Here is a 19,648-nt window from a genome sequence, read left to right as displayed (position 1 = left end):
ACAGCAGAAATTTTGAGAAAAAAAGAACGAAGACGTAAGACTGTCGCTGTAGGCATAGAACAGTAATGGGACATCTTACATACCTTGTGAAGCATGTGCTTTATTCTGTAGGCAACTGGGAGTCACTTAAAGAATTTGAAGCAAAAGAATGCCCCTAGGCTCTGAGTTTAGAGATTGATATGAATTAAGCAACACTGTAGTTATATAAACCAGTTGAGAAGACATGATAGGCCAAGTGAAAAATGACGTCCTGGATATGTTCCAAAATATTACAAATGGAGAATGGCATAAATATTTAGGAAATATCTAGGGAAAAAGGGAAGCAGTACTGAATGTCTGATGGGATTTAGTGCAGGAGAGAGTATAATAAGGCAAAGAATGACCCTAAATTACTGGTTGTATGGCATGATGACAATGCCACAAATTAGAGAAGAGAGAAAGAGGAAAGAAGAGATGAGAAATCCTACTAGTGGAAGTGGAACTGTAGGTCATACGGTAAAGATATGCTTAGCTTTATAAGAAATTGCCAAAGTGTTTTTGAAAGTAGGTGAAATGTTTTATACTATCACCAGGAAAGTACGAGAGCTTTAGCAGTCAGTCTTTTTAATTTTAGCCATTTGTATGAGCGTGTAGCACCACATTATAGGACTTTTAAAACATACAGGAAATTCATCTGGTTTTGTGTATGTGTGTGTGTTGGGATGGGGAGGAGGTGCACAGCTCTGTAAATTTTGAGAAATGTATAGAATTGGGTAATCACTGCCTCAATCAGGATACAGAATAGTTCCCTCACCCCCTAAAACTATCTTGTGCTGCTCTTTTGTAATCAACGTCCTGGCCCCAACTCCTAAACAGTGGTGATCACTAATCTGTTTTGTCTGTGGAGATTTTTGCCTTTTCCAGAATGTGATATAAATAGAATCATAACATATATAGTCCTTGGAGGCTGACTTCTTTCACTTAGCATAATGCATTTGACATTCATCCATGTGGTTCCATGTACCAGCGTCTTGCTACTTTTTACGGCTAAGCAATATTCTACTGTATGAATGTACCAGAGTTCACTTATTCTTTCTCCCATTGGAAAACATTTGGGTTATTCCTATTCTGAGTATAAAAATGACAGTAATAGCAAAGATTTATTGAATATTACTGTGTCTCAGGCCTGTATCAGGCACTTATTTGTATTAATATATTTAATATCGACAATATTATTTGAAAAGCAAAAATTATAGTTATAAAATCCAGAGTAGATGGCAAATGTTAAGGTGTGCATGATTTTATAGAATTCTGTTTTTTCTTTGACAGGTTTTATGTCTTTATTATAGAAATGCAATTTCTTTTTCTTCTGGTTTTGATGCTATAGATGCCATCAACATAAAAATAATTTTAGTGCTAAACAGCAATCTAAGCCGTCATCCAGCCCAATCTCCTCATTTTAAAAACATGAAAACCAGGCAGAGCAGTTATTAGTCAACATTTTGGTTTCTTTCTGTTTGTTAATGGTGAGCTATGGTTAATATACTACCAATTCAGCAAATGTAAATCCTTTTCTATATAAAATTCGGAGCTATATAACTAATTTCATTTTCCCTCCTGGAATTAATAGATATTTAATTGACTCAATTGCCTTTCATTTTGATTAATTATCTATGAGAAAGGCTCTGTCATAACTGATTAGACATAAGGAATCAAAAAATGTAAACCGGATCACCTAAAACATAATGCTTTATCAGTTAAAACTATAACTGAAAGCAGGAAGCTGGTGTCTTACTCAGGTGATTATCCCCTTCACCACTTCACTCTTGGGCAGAAATTCAATAAATATTTAATTAGTGAATTCTTAAGGAAAAAAAAAGAATTGCTTGAAGGATACATGGGCCATCCACTCTTTGGGATGGATACATGGATAGACGGATGATAGACACATGTAACTACTTTTAGTGAATTGTGCTTTGGCATGATATTGTAATCATAGACTATAAAGATATTTATAAGAGCAAAATTTGAAATTTGCTTATGAAATTTGATCTTGACACGTTCTAGGGAAGGTGCTGATAAAGATATTGTTCATTATATTACAGTATCCTCTTCATGAGAATCCTGAGAAGAAGAGAAGAAATTCCTCTCTTAATACCAAGGCAACTAGAATTTTCTTGGGAAATTTATTTGTATCTTATACTATGGACATGCACAATGTGTAGATGATTAGATACCCTTTTTCATATCGGCTACTCAAAAGCTTAGAATTAACTTTGTCATCAGCAGTATGGCAGTGTATTTCCCATAATATTTAGTTTTCATTTAATGCCGGGCTCAATCAGTGTATTCCTATTCTTGCTCTACTTTTAACTGAGAGTATATTGTCACATTATGTATTCTAACAAATCACCAATATCCTTTTTGAAACAAAGCAGGTAAGAAGAAAGGCAGGTGAGTTGAGATTAAAAATGACAGAAAGGTTGAATGGTGAGCAGGTAGGCAGAGGCAGGCAGGCAGGCAGCAAAAGGGCAGAAAGCAGGTTGCAGAAGTGGGGGTTAGAATAAAACCCAGTTACTTAGTTTTTTTCTACTTACTTGCCAGACTTAAAACATGAATACATATCTAATAGGCAACAGAAAAAGCATTACAGAGGTCCCTTCCAGTGAATATAGCAAATTAATCAAATCAGGTATTCAAAAGCCAAATTAGGAAGAATAATAAGAGAAGACTGGCTAAGAGATAGGCACCTAACTCCCTTTTTGGGGTGCTTTAATTTCTGATCTGCATCAGAGAAGACTTGGGGAAAGTTAGCACATAATCAGAGCCCTCATGGATTCACTTTCACTGACATCTTTTATTGTTCTATACTTGGAATTTATCCAATAATCGTCACAATAACTAGTCATTACAAATCTCCTTGAGGGTTAAAAATATTAAGGACGTCTTCCACAATACAGTTTTACATTCTTTATATCAGAGGTCACAAATTAGTGACCCACGAACTGGATCCAACCAGCAAATATTTTAAAAATCTTTTGCAATATTTGCTAACATATTATAGTTAGAAAAATTTACACACACACAGAGGCAGACATACTTCTGTATTTTAGGGGCCCACAGCTACAAGGGCAATGTTGACAAGAGCTGACCAGCAGCTCCTCCTTTCAGGTAAGAGTTGTCCCTAGCACCAGGACTCCCTAGGGTCTTAACCCTGATGCATTTATTACCTTACCTGACAGCTTCCTGTAGGCATTTGCATTTTGGATGCTAGGTATAATGCCTACTTGAGAAATTTATTTTACAATGTATTGACAAAGTAAAGTCTGCCTCATACAGGAAAAGAGGCACTTCTTTTCTGGCAATAAGAGCCATATAACGTCTTGCATTAACTGCTCAGAAGCTCAATACCAAGTGTGTCGTCAACCATATGTACTAGTACTTAAATGTACATTCTTTTTTATAATTCCATCATACATTATTTATATATTAATGTTGTAATTATTTTTTGCAGAAAAATACCTCAAATCCTTTTTGCAAAGAGTCAGAGTACACATGTTCTAAAAGGAACATTGCCTAAACTCTATTTAAGAATGACTGAAATAAAAAAATAAAATGAGGAAATAATGAGCATTGACAGAATATTTTATTTGGGGATTAAATTAAGTCTTTAGCTACAAACACATAGTACTCATATAAGGAAAAATAAAACAGAATGTGAGCTCAGCTACGGTTCATATAATGCCTGTCACTAAATATTTTTCCTACAAGATACCTAAAAAGTCAAGAGCAAAGTTTCAAGAATGTACTTTAATAAATATAACCACACAGCAAATTTTCAAGTAAGAATTTAGTAATCAGATTTGCAGTTGGCTTTTTATATGAAGTCAGAGATTAGACTGCTCCATTTTAATATTAATGGCTTAAGAGTTTGTAATGAAAAATTAGATATAGAAAGGCAGCATTCAATACATATAAATTTAGTAGTACAAAAAAAGTTGTGCCACGCTACTCCCAGGTGACTGTGTTCCAAACAAATTTCTAAAATTTGCTGCATGTTTTATAAGTGAATTTTTTCTATTTCTCTTTTTTTGCATTTGATGTTTTCAAGATCAGGGTAAAGATCACATTACATTAGACATTATTATCAAATTAACACGGTCATACAGTTTTGATAACGGCTTTTGTAAAACTGACAGAAATACTCTTAAGCATGGACTTAGTTATAATTAACGTATTTACTTTAAATGTGATTAAGTAGCTGAAGATTGCCACTTTTTGTGTTGTTTACTGTTATTTTTGCTAGGATTTTTAATCTGTTTTTTCACAAAGTCAAAAACAAAACCACTTAAAGCATGATGACACAGCCATATTCCATAAGTTGAATCCTATGTAGTATTATCTTACCATAGTATGTCACTGGTGTCATGAAATATTTATTTCGGTGGGGTAGCTTCTAAAAGGTTTTTGAACTTTATGGTTATTTTTTTATATAAATTGAGAAACATGAAATTCAAAATATAAGATGCTTTTAAAAGAAGTCTAGAATATCCAATATAAATGTACCACTATGTTTCAACTTAGTAAATTTTCTATCTATGACTATTTGCTAATTAGGTATTAAATTATTTTGTCTTTTAATATCATAAATAGTACTTATATGACAACAACGACAAAAGCTAATCACACTGTAAAGAGCTCCTCACTTCACTGATAGTTGGACTATAACAGCATTACTAAGTTCTTGATTTGCCTGAGGATGAATGAGTCTCTGTGAAGTAATTAAGCCAAAGTAGTACCTGAATTCTCAAGTATAATAGTCTTACATTAAGCATATAATAACATTTAGCTTCTATGTGGACATATAACAAAGTCAGTATAAAATTTAATTTGGAGTACATTTCTTGAAAGAGGAATTATCTGAGCCAAAACACTCTTTTGCTTGTGGCTAAATCAATTTTTCATGTTGAAATTGTAAATATTTATAAAAATAACTGAACTTTTGCTGGTCGAAAAGTATTGCTTCTACACTATGGGACATGGGAGTGTTTGACCTTAATTCAAAATTCAGATACAGACTTTTAAAGACTTTCTGTAGGCACTATAGAGTTTAGGAACAATCATCAAGTTTAAATTGAGTAACTGTAATCAGTTTTAGAAAGCACATGGTTATGAACTTGGTAGGTTCTCTGGTGGCTTGTTACTTTTGCTGTTTTAGAGGAAGATCAATTTCCTAAAGGATGTCAGAGCTAATATATGATTATGCCCAAAGAATAAAAAAATAAGAAAATGTTCCCCAAATTCTTAAAAAACTTTATATGTTTGTGTGTGTATAACACAAATTCACAGATGTAAAAAGTATGTACAGTTAAAGCTATCTACTTTGTAAGTGCTACATCTCTCAGAGAAAATATAGAAAGAGTGCTGAGTGAATACTACTTTTCATTTGTTAATCAGAAATTAAATAAAACATATTTCATAAATAGAAAGGACTAAATTTTTATATCTAAGACATATTTCATGTATGCTCTTATTAGATGAAAGTTAAGTACTCCACATATCAAAATAGTCATCTTTTAATTACACACTCTTAAAACAGAAAAAAGTTAACATACAACTAAGATAAATGTTAATAACAGCAGTTTCGGACAATATTAGTCCTTAAGGGGAGGAGTAAAAGAAAGATTTGGTTTCTATATAGTCAAAACAATTAGACTGATTAAACTATAAAACAATTCATTATGACTCATGCATTGCATATATTACACTGCTTTTTCTTTTAACAGTTATTTTAGTTTACTGAATTCAAACCTATAGTTTTTAAAATTAGAAAATCAAGTCTTTGCTCTTATTTACTTGTGATCACAATGATCTAAACTGTGCTACAAGTCAAATGGTAAAGGCAGCTGTAATGAATACCTGAGGAAGATTTTGAAAGCTTTCCTCCCAAAGAATAACAAAATTATTAGAAATAATTCCTCCTAATAACCGTTTTGTAAAACAGGAGAAAAGAAACATGATATTCATATAATTATATATTAGTAAACCATTATGAGATCAGATTCCAAGCATTCTTTCCTTGAGAATAACTTTCAGTGAGGAAGACAGAATCTGTTTCATCTTACTTTGAAATCTGACTGATTATTACTGGCTGGTTAGGGTAATGTGTTGGAAACCACAACAAAACTCAGAGGTAAAGTGTGCTGTAGTAGATTATCTATGTCTGCAATGGGAGCAGGATAGAAAGTGGTGGTATCCATTGTGAGGATTTGCTGACCTTGTGTCTATATACTTTCCCTTAATCTTAAAACTATTTCATAAAATTATCTGTTATGGTGGATTCAAAAATATAACACAAGCAATGACAAAAATTCCTCTATAGTAGATAGTTCGTTAACTAAACTTTAATAAAATATTGTATGTTATAAAAGATTAGGTATGACATATTTAGAGTTTATCCCTAAGATAACATATAATGGCTAACTGGACATAAGAAAAAAAAATACACAGGTTATATCTGTATGATTGTTTCTATGAACATACTTGGTTTTATGTCCTCATAGTGATTTATTCTTGTAATTTCCTCTAGAAAGTAGATTATTAATATTGTACTAATTTCCTGTGGCCTGATCATTCTCCGAGAAATGGCAAATTCTTAAGTTATAAATAAGTTTAACATTAATCAGGCCTCTTTTCAAAGACATGATATTTTACTTCAAAACTACTGCTCAAAAATAAGTTTCAACATCTGATGGGCTATTTTATAATAAATTCCACTGCTAATTTGTTTCTGAATGAATGCCTTTATTCTCTAAAGATTTATAGTATTATTGTTTAGTATTACCCTATTGCTTCTCATTGATAAATTAAATATCTAAGAAATAATATGCATGCATATATATTCAATTTTTTTACTATAGTTCTAGTTGCAAGTATTAACAATGATAGAATGCATTTTATTCTCTAGTTTTTAAGGTAAAGAGATTCATTTTTGGCATTAGGTGATTAATTTGTCACAATATGACCAATAATTGATCACAAGTATTTTACATGATAGGTACCATAAAAGTATAATGTTTTTAAATAGGGATATTATTATATAAAATAAAGTATTATCTTTTAAATGAAATTTTATTTCCATCATTAAACGTTAAACAAAAGTCAAACTTCAGGAATGAATTTATGATATAAAGGAATTTTCATTTCCATTTCCCTAAAATCTAAAATGCTAATAAGTAAGTTTTCTCTATTACTCTTGGTAAAAATAGCTTAAAATATTAAAAGAAGGCAATCCAATGATAGTATCAGCTTCTTTCTTATCTTACAGTTGGTCTCTGATTAACATTAAATTTAAAAACATGAATAACAGAGTAAGTTAAAGATTGATAAGGTAACACGAATAATAGAGTAGTCAAAGATTGATAAGGTATCCCAAAAATGATAACATTTTGGGCATTGTATCTTCATAATAATTATGAAACAATTATGTTTTCTTAATAATTGAGAAGCAGTAGGTAACTTTTATGAAGAAACTTTCCACAGCTTCTAAAATCTAAAATTTAGCATACAAAGCAGAAACATTAGACATGCAAAACACCTCGCATGCTATGGGTAACCCAAATCTGCCAATGATGATACATATTATGCTGCAGAAAGCAGGCCTTCCTAACACCATATAGTTCACAGCTTAAGGTACGTGATTCTATTCTTCTTAAGAATTATTATTGGAGAGTTACCTAGATAGAGCTTGAACACTAATACAACAAAGCTGATGGAATCATTGAAAAAAAATTAGAAATGAAACGTACAATATCTTTTAGGTCTTTTTTCTTCAATAGACATACCAAATATACACACAATCCTATTTCTTTGGGCCCAGAATACAAGTAGGATTTAACTGTGTGCTAGCTACTTTCGGTAACACAAGCATTTATCTGTTGTGAAAAAAAATTAAACTACTATCAAAGCAGGATTTCACTTTCAATCAGAAATTCAGCAACTCATGCCACAGGGAATGTTATCCGCACAACTCTCATCTTCTCACTGCAGCATTGTGAAGGGTGGCAGTGACAATATTACTACCTTTAAAAAAGTACAAATTATTTTTATTAAAGACAATAGTTCCAGTGCATACTGATTTTGACAGTTTTCTTTCCATAACTCAGAACAAAAGGCATTTATTGAAATTAGGTCATTTCTATAATTAATAAACTTTACTCAACGCATTAAGAAACAGGCAGCTGGTGATCTAACTCGTAAGTTGCTCTTTCTTTACTGTATTTTTCAGACCACTTGCGAGTTAGTTCCAGATAGAGACTTGGTTTATGAGGCCGGTAATCCAGGTACACTGTATTACTGGTTCTTTTGGGAACAGCTTTTTCAATCTGAGTTCCTTCATGCCACTCATTAAAGGAGGTGATAGAAATCACAGAGGGCTGGGCTTGGAGCGCGGCACTCAAAGCGGTTTCATAGTACTTCCCGTTGACTCGGTTCCGAGTGTTTTGAGCGTTCCACGGACGGATGCTGGTATCTATGTATCCTGGGCCCACACTTGGGATAAACATTAGGTTGAATTGATCACAAAAGAATTTTAGCCTACCCCAATTCTCATAAGATGAGCCATAAGTAAAGCCATTTGTGGCAAAATACGTATAAATTCCATCAAAACCACCTCGAAGAATATCATATTTATGTTTGTTTTCCACAAGAAGTGCGATAAACAATCCATCATAAGGAGAATTGCGAATGCTCTGAGACCCTGAGGCAGTTAACAGATTGGCCCATTTTTCAGGCTTTGTGATATAGGAATCATAGACATAAAACATAGGAAGTGCATTGCCGTTCTTAGTCTTGTACCTGTAAAAGGCTGGATGATTCCCATACCTAGAATACAAATATATGTAAAAGTGAGATGAATATTCACAACTCATTTGCCATAGGCAATAACTGTTTATGTGTTGAAAATGAAGGTAATCAGTACAGTTTAAGCACACTGTACACCTTCTTTAGGGAATCAGTCATATAAGTATACTCATTAAAAATGCATTTTAAATTTTACACATTGGGAAATGAGATACTGGATACAGTAAGACATAACCAAACAGGAAATTAATTATCTTACACTGAGGTTTACAAATGATGACAAACACCATAAAAAGCCCATTTTCTACATGAATATATAAACTGCTTTTTTTGTATCAGTGATAAATGTCCCACTGTTGCTGACAAGTTTCTCTGTAAGAGTATGGCATCTGTCACAGATTGTTATCAGTAAAATTCTTGAACAAAATTAAATGTATTGATTCTTTCCTTATAATCAGATTAAATATAAATAAAATATTAGATGTGGGTCCATTGCTATAAAAGCAGTTCACATTTCATAATCTGAACCTTCTTTTAGAAAGACAAAACTCTATATTCATGAGATTTACAGAATTTACAGATTTACAGAATAATATCTATTTAAAATGTCAGTCTGACAAAAATCATAAATAGCCAAACACATAAAACAGTAAAAAGAGAAATTTTTATTCATACACAAAGCGAATTTTAAGGAACTTCAGAAGCGTTCCTCAAAATGACTGCAATACTCATTACCAAATTAGTTTAAATTAATTTTAACGTCAGACCATAAGTTATTCAAATCTCTCAAATATAATTTAAATATACTTTTCTTAGAATTATCAATTGATCATAAAACAGTAATAATAAACACTGAGGAAACTCACTTGTCTATAATATATTTGACATTTCTGTACATGTTGTTTTCATCTCGATTGCTATATGGTTCGATGTGAAAAGTGACCTAGAATAAAAAATGATTAGAGAAAAAATTATCTATGATATAAAAATAAAAATCTCATATTTTTAATGAAGTGACTGATTTAATAACCTTAATTTACACTGAATACTTAGTGAACATAAAGTTACTACAGAATTCTAATAGTAATAACATTTACTAAGAGCTTTCTCTGTTAAATAATATGCTAACGATTTTATACTTTTTACCTCAGTTAATTCTCTCTACTCTCTAAGACAGTTACTATTAACTAACTTCATTTTCTAAATGAGACAATCAAAGGTAAGACAGGTTCAGTAACTTGTCACCCAGCAAATTGGAGGCAATATGGGCAGTCTGAGTTCAGAGCTCAAATGTTCAACCACTCAGCAATAATTGTTCCTATCTGTTGATTCCTTATAAAGAATAAAGAGGGATATATTCTATATTCAGACGTATCTTTCTTAAACAAAATAAACCATAGTCCAGAAAAATCTAGATTCTTTTTTCAGGTGTGGCCATGAAGTTTATATTTAAATAGAGTCAATATCACGTCTTTAAATGACAAATTCTTCTATATCATTAAAATAGCATTTTACAAAATAATCCATGTTTAATTTGTACTATTACTCAAAGAATTTACAACAAAATTACTGAAAAAATAATATCCATTAGAACTATAAAGGACGATAATTTTCAGAATGCTTGCTGGTGACACGGTTTATATATTTCTACCATAATAACAGAAAGCAGTAACCAAAAATATTTTTAAAATACTGTGCACAGAAGATTCAAATTTTTTTAACTAAAACAAGTTAGTTATATATAAATCAAGAAAACTAATAATAGCTAGTAAAATCATTTTGTATGCCACTTCTAACGGGTAGTGTAGATAGTATAGATGATACCTTCCTTCAATGACAATCTATTTAAGATCTGTAAAACAAATATGAGAATTTACACTTTTATTACTAACTTTACTGACTTACCAGTAACCATTAAAAATCTTTATGGCAATCTAGTAAACTTATTGATATTATTTTTTTTTTTTAATTTTTTTTTTTTAAAGATTTTATTTTTTCCTTTTTCTCCTCAAAGCCCCCCCGGTACATAGTTGTGTATTCTTCGTTGTGGGTCCTTCTAGTTGTGGCATGTGGGACGCTGCCTCAGCGTGGTTTGATGAGCAGTGCCATGTCCGCGCCCAGGATTCGAACTAACGAAACACTGGGCTGCCTGCAGCGGAGTGCGCGAACTTAACCACTCGGCCACGGGGCCAGCCCCGTTATTGATATTATTTTAATTGTAGGGTTTGGTCTCTATGAAGCATGTGTGGAATCCAAGATTTCTAAGCTACTGGAATATTTAATAAGCCTTTGTTTTCAACTACCCAATTAAAGTGAAATGCATTTTATGTTAATCAGTACTACTAGTTTTCACAGAATTAATTTTAAAGTCAGAGAGCATTTAGTGAAAATGTCCTTCTCTACTTTTAATAAAATGAGATTTCAGTAATATATACAAAGAAAGTTTTTATCAGCAGCAAAGTAAGGTCAAATTCATTTCTGCAGTATATTGTAAGTATTGCTAGGGTAGTTGGATCTTTCAGTAGCTCTGGTATTTGCTTTTTAACTACAATTGAAAGAAGGTTGGCAAAGGTATATATTCATACTCTTATATAATGTTACCCTGCATCTCCCTTAAGATGCAACACTGTATTTCCTAAGACAGATTCCATTTTATATATAAAGGACACCATATTTAAGCAAATATCCGAGGTCAAAATGAATTTCCTTTTTTTTTTTTTAAAGATTTTATTTTTTCCTTTTTCTCCCCAAAGCCCCCCGGTACATAGTTGTATATTCTTCATTGTGGGTCCTTCTAGTTGTGGCATGTGGGACGCTGCCTCAGCGTGGTCTGATGAGCAGTGCCATGTCCGCGCCCAGGATTCGAACCAACGAAACACTGGGCCGCCTGCAGCGGAGCGCGCAAACTTAACCACTCGGCCACGGGGCCAGCCCCAAAATGAATTTCCTTTTAAAGCTGCAAATTATAAATGGCATCCTTCTTTTGTAAAGTTTAGATCAATATATTTGTAGTAATTCAAAAAGCCATTAATGATAAATATCCAATATTTTAAATTTTCCCTCATATATTTCTAACTTCTTAATTGTAGGTTTAATTAATGATGTGATGTAGTCACTATTTTTTTATTCCATTTGGAAAAATCTATTAGACTAATACTAAAACAACTTTAAAAATGACAGAATACTATATTAAAACCAAATGCTTGCATTATCTTTGGATTAAGGAATGAGAGTCATATAAATGTTCCCTCATTTCATGCTTCTAGTTTTGACCTTGCCAGTCTTTTCTCTACCCTGCAGCCAAAGTGAACTTCTGAAGTGAAAATGTGAGGAACTTGCTGATGTTTCTCCTGGAGAGTGATGTCAACAACATGTTCCTCACTTATCTTGCGTTTTAATCAATAAATTAGACATACCTGAAACTTAAACTCTTTATTACAATGGTGTATTAACTACTCAACTATAATATACAGGTTAAAGGAAAGTAGGAAAAATAACCGTAGCTTCTATAAGTTAACAAATACATGACAAAAAAGAGGTGAATTGTGACATCAATAATATAAAAGGGAGGAGTAAATGGGAAGCCTTTATAGCCAATCAAAGATAAGTTGCTATCAGCCTAAAATGGACTGCTTTATCCTTAAGATGTTTTACGTAAGCCCCATGGTAACCACAAAGCAAAAATCTAGAGCATATCCACAAAGGACACAGAAGGGAGACACAGAGCATAGCACCATGGAAAATAACCAACTTACAAAGGTAGGGAGAAACAGAAGGAAAAGAAATCATAGAAATACAAAACCAGAAAGCAATTGATAAGATGGCATTAGTAAGTCCTTACATATAAGTAATTACTCTAAATGTAAATGGGTTGAATTCACCAATCAAAAGGTACACAGTAGCTGGATGGATACAAAGAAGACCCAAATATAAGCTGCCAACAAGAGACCACAACAGCTTAGGACACACACACAGTAAAGGGGAAGGGATGAAAAGATATTCTATGCAAGTGAAAACCACAGTAAAACATCAAGTTTCAGTATGTAAATTCAAAGAGGGTGAAAAAATTAAATGTCCAAGTGAAAACTGTTAATTTTTTATGGAAATGCTTTCATGTGCTGTGGCAATGATGCCGTATTTTAAAAGTATTCTTGGGTTTCTCCTGATTATTTTTCCCCATTAATATACGAACAGATATTTATAATTTATTGTTCTTATGCTGATTACCTTTAACTTTCTTCCTTACAAAATTGTCTGACTGTCAAATGTTTTTGTTTTTTTGTAGTTTTACTCTATAATTTTGTTGAAATAAATATCTCTTTGTCCTATTAGGGAAAAAAAGAGTTCTGGTTCAAGATGGTGACATAGGAACATCCTGGATTCACTTCTTCCCACAGACACTGCATCTACAGTTATATATGGAAGAATTTCCTCTGAAAAAAACCTAAAAAATGGCAGCGCAACCCCTTCACATCTGGCAGATGAGAAAGAAATCACACCAAGCAGGTAGGAAAGGCTGAGACACAATCTTGCCATAAACCCCATCCCTGGTGCGGCAACCCACAATTGGGAAGGAACTCAACCTCCAGAGATTCTCCCTGAGGAGTGATGGTTTCGTACCTCATATCAAGCATCCAGCTTTTAATACTGGCACCTGAAAGACAAGCCCCAGAAACATCTGGCTTTGAAGACCAAGGGGGCTCACAGCCACAAGCCCTGCAGAGCAGTGGCGAACTGAGAAATGGCTCTTAGGGCTCATGTGCAGACTCATCCACTCCAGGGCCCAGAGCAGAAGTGGCCCTTTGAAAGGCGCCCAGACTTTACATTGGAGACTCATTTGCTAATTTTAAACTGCTGGTCTGAGGGCCAGGGGTACTGATGGGGGAAGGAGACTGGGGTGCACCACCTCCCATGCTCTCCCTTGCTTTGCCTTGCTCCAGCTAGGGGTTGCCACCTCCATGCTCTCCCTGGTGCACTGAGAGTGCCGGTATCTCCAGGAAGAGGGCTTCAACACATCTGGTGCCCTCGTTTTTGCAGCTGCCACTCAGGAAACACCCCTTAACACCTGGCTCTGGAGGCCAGGGAGGCTTGCGTTCCTGGGTCCCATGGGACTGTGACAATCAGAGAGAAGGTTCTTAGCAGGCTACCACCCCCAGGGCATGCACAGACAGCAGGCTGAAACACCCCCAGCCTTTTTGAGAGAGAGGCCTCTGCTCCTCCTGGAGCTCTGGCCTGAGCAGCAGGCTTCTGGATTGGCACACTTAGAGGGGCCTATGGCAGTCCTCTCATGGAACGGAGGGCAGTGAACGCAATCTTCACATGCTCCCTCTGGCGGACGGGGGCCTTACACTCATGGGTCCCACAGGACTGTAACCAAGAGAGAAGTTGTTCTTAAATAGCTACAACTCCTAGGGCACAGCAAGAAGCAAGAGACCCAGGAACTCAGTCTTGCGCTGAAAGAGGCCTATTAGCTTATCATCACAGCTACAGCCTGAGGGTAGGCTTCTAATGACACACACATCTAAGGGGTGACTGTAAACCTTTCCAGTGATCTCAGAGGGCAGGAACTGTCTTCCCAGGCTCCCTCTGCTGCACTCTAGGGCGCCAGCATCTCCTGGAGGGGAGCTCTTACATGTGTCTAGTGCCCTGGTTTTTGCAGCTGCAGCTCAGGGGATATCCCTGTTCACCTGGCTCTGGTGGCCAGGGCTTGAGTACTTGAGTCCCAGGAGATTGGAACACTTGGAGGGAGTTCTTGGCAAGCTACCGTCAAAAGACACAGAGTGGCTAAATTGTAAAAAACCCAAGATCTACCTAAATGCTGCCTACAAAAGCCTTACGTCAGACATAAGGGGACACAGTCTGAAAGTGAAAGGATAGAAAAAGATATTCCATGCAAATGGAAACCAAAAGAAAGCTGGGGTAGCTATACTCATATCAGACAAAACAGATTGTAAAACAAAGACTGTAATAAGAGACAGAGAAAGGCATTATCTAATGATAAAGGGGTCAATCCAATAAGAAGATATTGCATTTGTAAATACTTATGCACCTAACACAGGAGAACCTAAATATAGTTTTCATTATACATTGCTTTAAATAAGACTTGCTGAAAAAAATGAAGACACAAACAAATGGAAGGACATCCCGTGTTCACGGATTAGAACAATTAATATTGTTAAAATGTCCGTGCTATCCAAAGCCATCTATAGATTCAATGCAATCTCTATCAAAATCCAACGGCATTTTTCACAGAAATAGAAAAAAACCCTGAAATTTTCAAGGAATCACAAAAGATCTTTAATAGCCAAAACAATCATGAGAAAGAAAAATAAAACTGGAGGCATTATATTTCTTGATGTCAAACTATATATGAAGCTATAGTAATTAAAACAGTATGGTACTGGCATAAAGTAGGCACATAGACCAATGGAACAGAATAAGGAGGCCAGAACTAAACCTCTGCATATAAGGTCAACTAAAATTTGATAAGGGAGTCAGGAACATCCAGTGGGAAAGGACAGTCTCTTCAACAAATGGCATTGGGAAAAGTGGATAACTACATGCAGAAAAAGAAAATTGGACCTCTATCTAACACCACTCACAAAAATTGCCTTGAAATGGATTAACTTAAACATAACACCTGAAACTCCTAGAAGAAAACATAGGGAAGAAGCTCCTTGACACTAGTCTTGACAATGGTCTTTTGCATATGACACTAAAAGCACAATCAAAAGAAAAAATCAAAAGTGGGACTATATCAAACTTAAAAGTGTCTGCACTGCAAGAGAAACGATTAACAAAATGAAAAGACAACTATGGGATGGTAGAAAATATTTGCAAACCATGAACTGAGTAAGTAGCTAATATCCAAAATTTATAAAGAATTCATACAACTCAATATAAAAAAAATCTGATTAAAAAGTAGGTATAGGAACTATAGAGACATTTTTCCAAAGACACCCAAATGGCCAACAGGTACATGAAAAGGTGCTCAACATCACTAATCATCAGGGAAAAGCAAATCAAAACGAAGTAAAATAGCACCTCACATGCATTATTATGGCTATCATCACAAAGACAAGCCATGACTAATGCTGGGAGGATGTGGAGAGAAAGGAACTCTTGGGCACTGCGGGTGGGAATGTAAAATTGGTGTAGCCACCATGAAAAGCAGTATGGAGGTTCCTCAAAAAATTAAAAATAGCACTACCCTATGATATAGAAATTTCACTTCTGGATATTTATTTGAAGGAAATGAAATCACTCTCTCGAAAAGATATCTCACCTTTATATTCATTGCAGCATTACTGACAATAGTCAATACATGGAAATAACATAAGTGTCCATCAATAGATGAATGGATAAAGAAAATGTGTTTTATACATACATACACACACACACACACACACACAATGGAACGCTATTCAGCAGTGAGATAAAAAAGCAAATCCTGCTATTTGAGACAACAGCAATAACAATGGATGGACCTTGAGGTCATTATGCTAAGTGAGATAGGTCAGAGAGGGAAAGACAAATACTGTATGATATCTCTTATATGTGTAATTGGAAAAAAAACTCAAAAAAACAGAGTGGAATGGTGGTTACCAGGGGCTGAAGGATGGGGGAATCGGCGATGTTGTTTAAGGGTACGTACTTGCAACTAGTAGATAAATAAAAGTCAGACCTCTAACACATAGTACAGTGATTATGGACAACAAAACTGTATTATAAACATTAAACTTGCAAGGAGACTAGATCTTAACTGTTCCCACCACTAGAAGAAATGATAATTATGTGGCATGATAGAGGAGTTAGCTAGCACTCTAATGGCAATCAGATCACAATATAAATGTTTCAAATCAATATGTTGTATACCTTAAACTTACACAATGTTATATGTCAATTATATTTTAATAAAATAAAAAACGAAGTGAAAATTGGATCATACTTTTCTCCTTCTCCAACTCCTCTACTCCCCACCCTTCACTCCTGCACATCCTCCATCCCCCACTACAATAAGAATGAGGTAGGTCTTCCTACTCCCACGTGGTGCCATCATACTTTGTACTTTTCTCTTCCTGCAATTACTTGTGTTTTTCTCTGATCTTCACTAGATTGCAAGGTCCCTTAAACACAGAGATAACATCTTATTCTTCTTAATATTACTGGCATCTGGAACAGTAACTGCACATAGCAGACCCTGAATGAATGAATGCATGCATGAGTGAATGAATGATTTCCAGGCAAAATTGGGTAATAAATTAAACTCTGGGTCTGCCATTTATATACCCCATTAGGTAAGATTCACCAAGTTTTCACCAAAAATTCACATTATTAATTTGAGAACAAGAAAGAAAACAGGGAAAAAGAAGAGAAGTCATGGATAGAATAATGTCTTTTAAATGGAGCTGAAAAACCATTTTAAAAAGAACACAGACACACTACATATAAGTTTCACATGGTGAAAAATTTGCATAAGCCTGAGCAGCAGATATAATGATGATTCTAGAACCACAGGCCACATAAATATTGGATGCTGATAAACCAATAGTATGAGAAATGTGATTTATATACCAAGTAGAAAAAAACGTGCTATTTTAAAATGCAATATTAAATTTATTAAAATACAAGAAGACCACCAGTGGCTGAGTTGGTTCTTTCCACTATAATCCTGAGCAAAGGGAAAGAATCACTGGATCAGCCTGATTTTCTTTTTACCCAGATGGCTGGCTTAACTCAGTCAGGCTTAATGTGATGGTGATGTATCATAAGCAACCCACAACCTCAGTGGCTTCCAAAGACAAACATTTGTTTGTTGCACAAAGGCTGATGAAGTGGCTCTGATGGTTCTGCTCCACGCTGTCGATTAGGTCTAGATCTGCTCCATGCGTCTGTCATTCTGGGTCCTAGGCAGAGGAGCACATGGGGCATGCTGTTCTCACAGAAGAGGAACACAACTATGGAAATGCATATAATGCTTCTGCTCAGACATGGTATACATTACGTTTTCTCACATCCCATTAGCCAAAGCAAGCCATGAGGCCAAGCCCAACACCAACGAGGCAAGACATATACTTGCTCTTTCCACAGAGGGGAGGGAGAACAGGATGTTTGCTAAACATTGACTTCAAAACCTATCTATCATGCCTCACTCAAAAGATTGTTTCACTGCTCTGTTCTTAATGGTGTAGGATGGAGAGGATATAGAGGAAAAGATCCATCTGTGATTTGTATAGTCTCTACAAAACCAGACTGCTTAATGACAGTTAAACGAGTTACAGCCCTTACTCCAGCGAATATGCAGACAAGTACATGAATGAGCAGATATCTAAATCTCTGAAAAATCATGATTTACACTTTAGTTTTACTCATTTACTCTTCCAAAAAAATATCTTAGGCCACATTTGCTAAACACAATGCAAAACAAGTAACTAAAGTGTCAAACATTTTTGCTATTCTTGCTTGTTTATTTATGACTTAAAAAGCAGTCACGTAAATGACTCTTGGTATGAAGTTAATAAATCAAAATTGCACTTACAAATTATTCAGTGACTAATACTAGTTAAAACATTACATAATAGAAACTAATGAACTATAACAAAAGCTTAACTGTGAGACAAATTCACTCCTCAAAAACTCTCTATTCCTAAACAAAAATAGAATGAAAATAAAGGAAAAACATTTTCAACTCAAAAGGCAGAGAGGGCCAGCCCCAGTGGCCTAGTGGTTAAGTTCGGCACGCTCTGCTTCAGTGGCCCAGGTTTGGTTCCTCGCTGCAGACCTATACTGCTAGTCCATGTCTATGCTGTGGCAGTGGCTCACATAAAAAATAGAGGAAGATTTGCAACAGATGTTAGCTCAAGGCCAATCTTCCTCAGCAAAAAGAAAAAAAGAAAGAAAGAAAGAAAAGAAAAGAAAGAGAAGAGTAAAACCCAAACAAAGAATAGAAACACATTAATCAAGATTGAAGTAGAATTAGGGCCGGCCTGGTGGCACAGCGGTTAGGTTCACAGGTTCCACTTCAGCAGCCTGGGGTTTGCCAGTTTGGATCCTGGGTGCAGACCTATGCACTGCTTGTCAAGCCATGCTGTGGCAGGTATCCCACATACAAAGTAGAAGAAGATGGGCACAGATGTTAGCTCAGGGCCAGTCTTCCTCAGCAAAAATGGGGAGGACTGGCAGCAGATGTTAGCTCAGGGTTAATCTTCCTCAAAAAAAAAAAAAAAAAGATTGAAGTAGAATTAATATGTTAAAACCATTAGAATATTTTTTAAATAAAATTGATAAATTGAAAGGCTGCTTTTGGGGAAAGGGGCTAAGCAGGTCTATACTAATCAATTGAAGAAAAGGACAGATTAGCTCCTTGCTTTGAAGATTAGCAAACCAAAAGAGTTGTTACTAATGAACCTACTTATTTTATACTTCAAGTTTTCAGGTGTGGTCAGTTATGTGCAGCATAGGCCCCAGTTTATCAGCACAGAACTCACAATATTATCATTCATCTCTGTGTATCATATTGCCTTAGAACTTTAAAAAATTCTAGTACGTTACTGTGATTAATTAAACTAACTTTTCCTTATATTAGCGAGCACAGGAAAGTTTTCTATTCCTGATAAAAACAGAATTTACTAAACTTTATCTAATTATAAAAAATATCCATCTGACAAGATCAACACAACAGAAATCACACAAAAATCCAACAAATAAAACCATCTTATGGTTTAATCCTGTCATTTTACAAATGAGGAAGACACGCCAAAAAAATGAAGTTGAAGTAACTAACACAAGATTCCAGAGCTACTCAGCT

At 34.9% G+C, this 19,648-nt stretch overlaps 1 protein-coding gene across 3 annotated transcripts in view; it reads right to left on the bottom strand.

The window, feature by feature from the left end:
* Positions 1 to 3,606: 3,606 nt before the first annotated feature.
* MANEA (mannosidase endo-alpha) overlaps positions 3,607 to 19,648 on the bottom strand; it is a 51,587-nt gene continuing 35,545 nt past the window's right edge. For 2 of the 3 annotated variants that reach the window (XM_014843243.3, XM_014843242.3), the window contains 2 exons: positions 9,708 to 9,784; positions 3,607 to 8,862 (listed from right to left, as the gene is read on the bottom strand). In XM_014843243.3, coding sequence (XP_014698729.2) covers positions 8,205 to 8,862; positions 9,708 to 9,784 — 735 coding nt within the window. In that variant the 3' untranslated portion in view covers positions 3,607 to 8,204. The remainder of the gene's footprint in view (positions 8,863 to 9,707; positions 9,785 to 19,648) is intronic. The other variant, XM_044757207.2, reaches the window with a different exon arrangement.

The sequence above is a fragment of the Equus asinus genome, chromosome 24 (genome assembly GCF_041296235.1).
Source record: "Equus asinus isolate D_3611 breed Donkey chromosome 24, EquAss-T2T_v2, whole genome shotgun sequence".
NCBI lineage: Eukaryota > Metazoa > Chordata > Mammalia > Perissodactyla > Equidae > Equus > Equus asinus.
The sequence above is the reverse complement of the archived record's forward strand: the minus strand, read 5'-3'. Positions and strand labels throughout refer to the sequence as shown.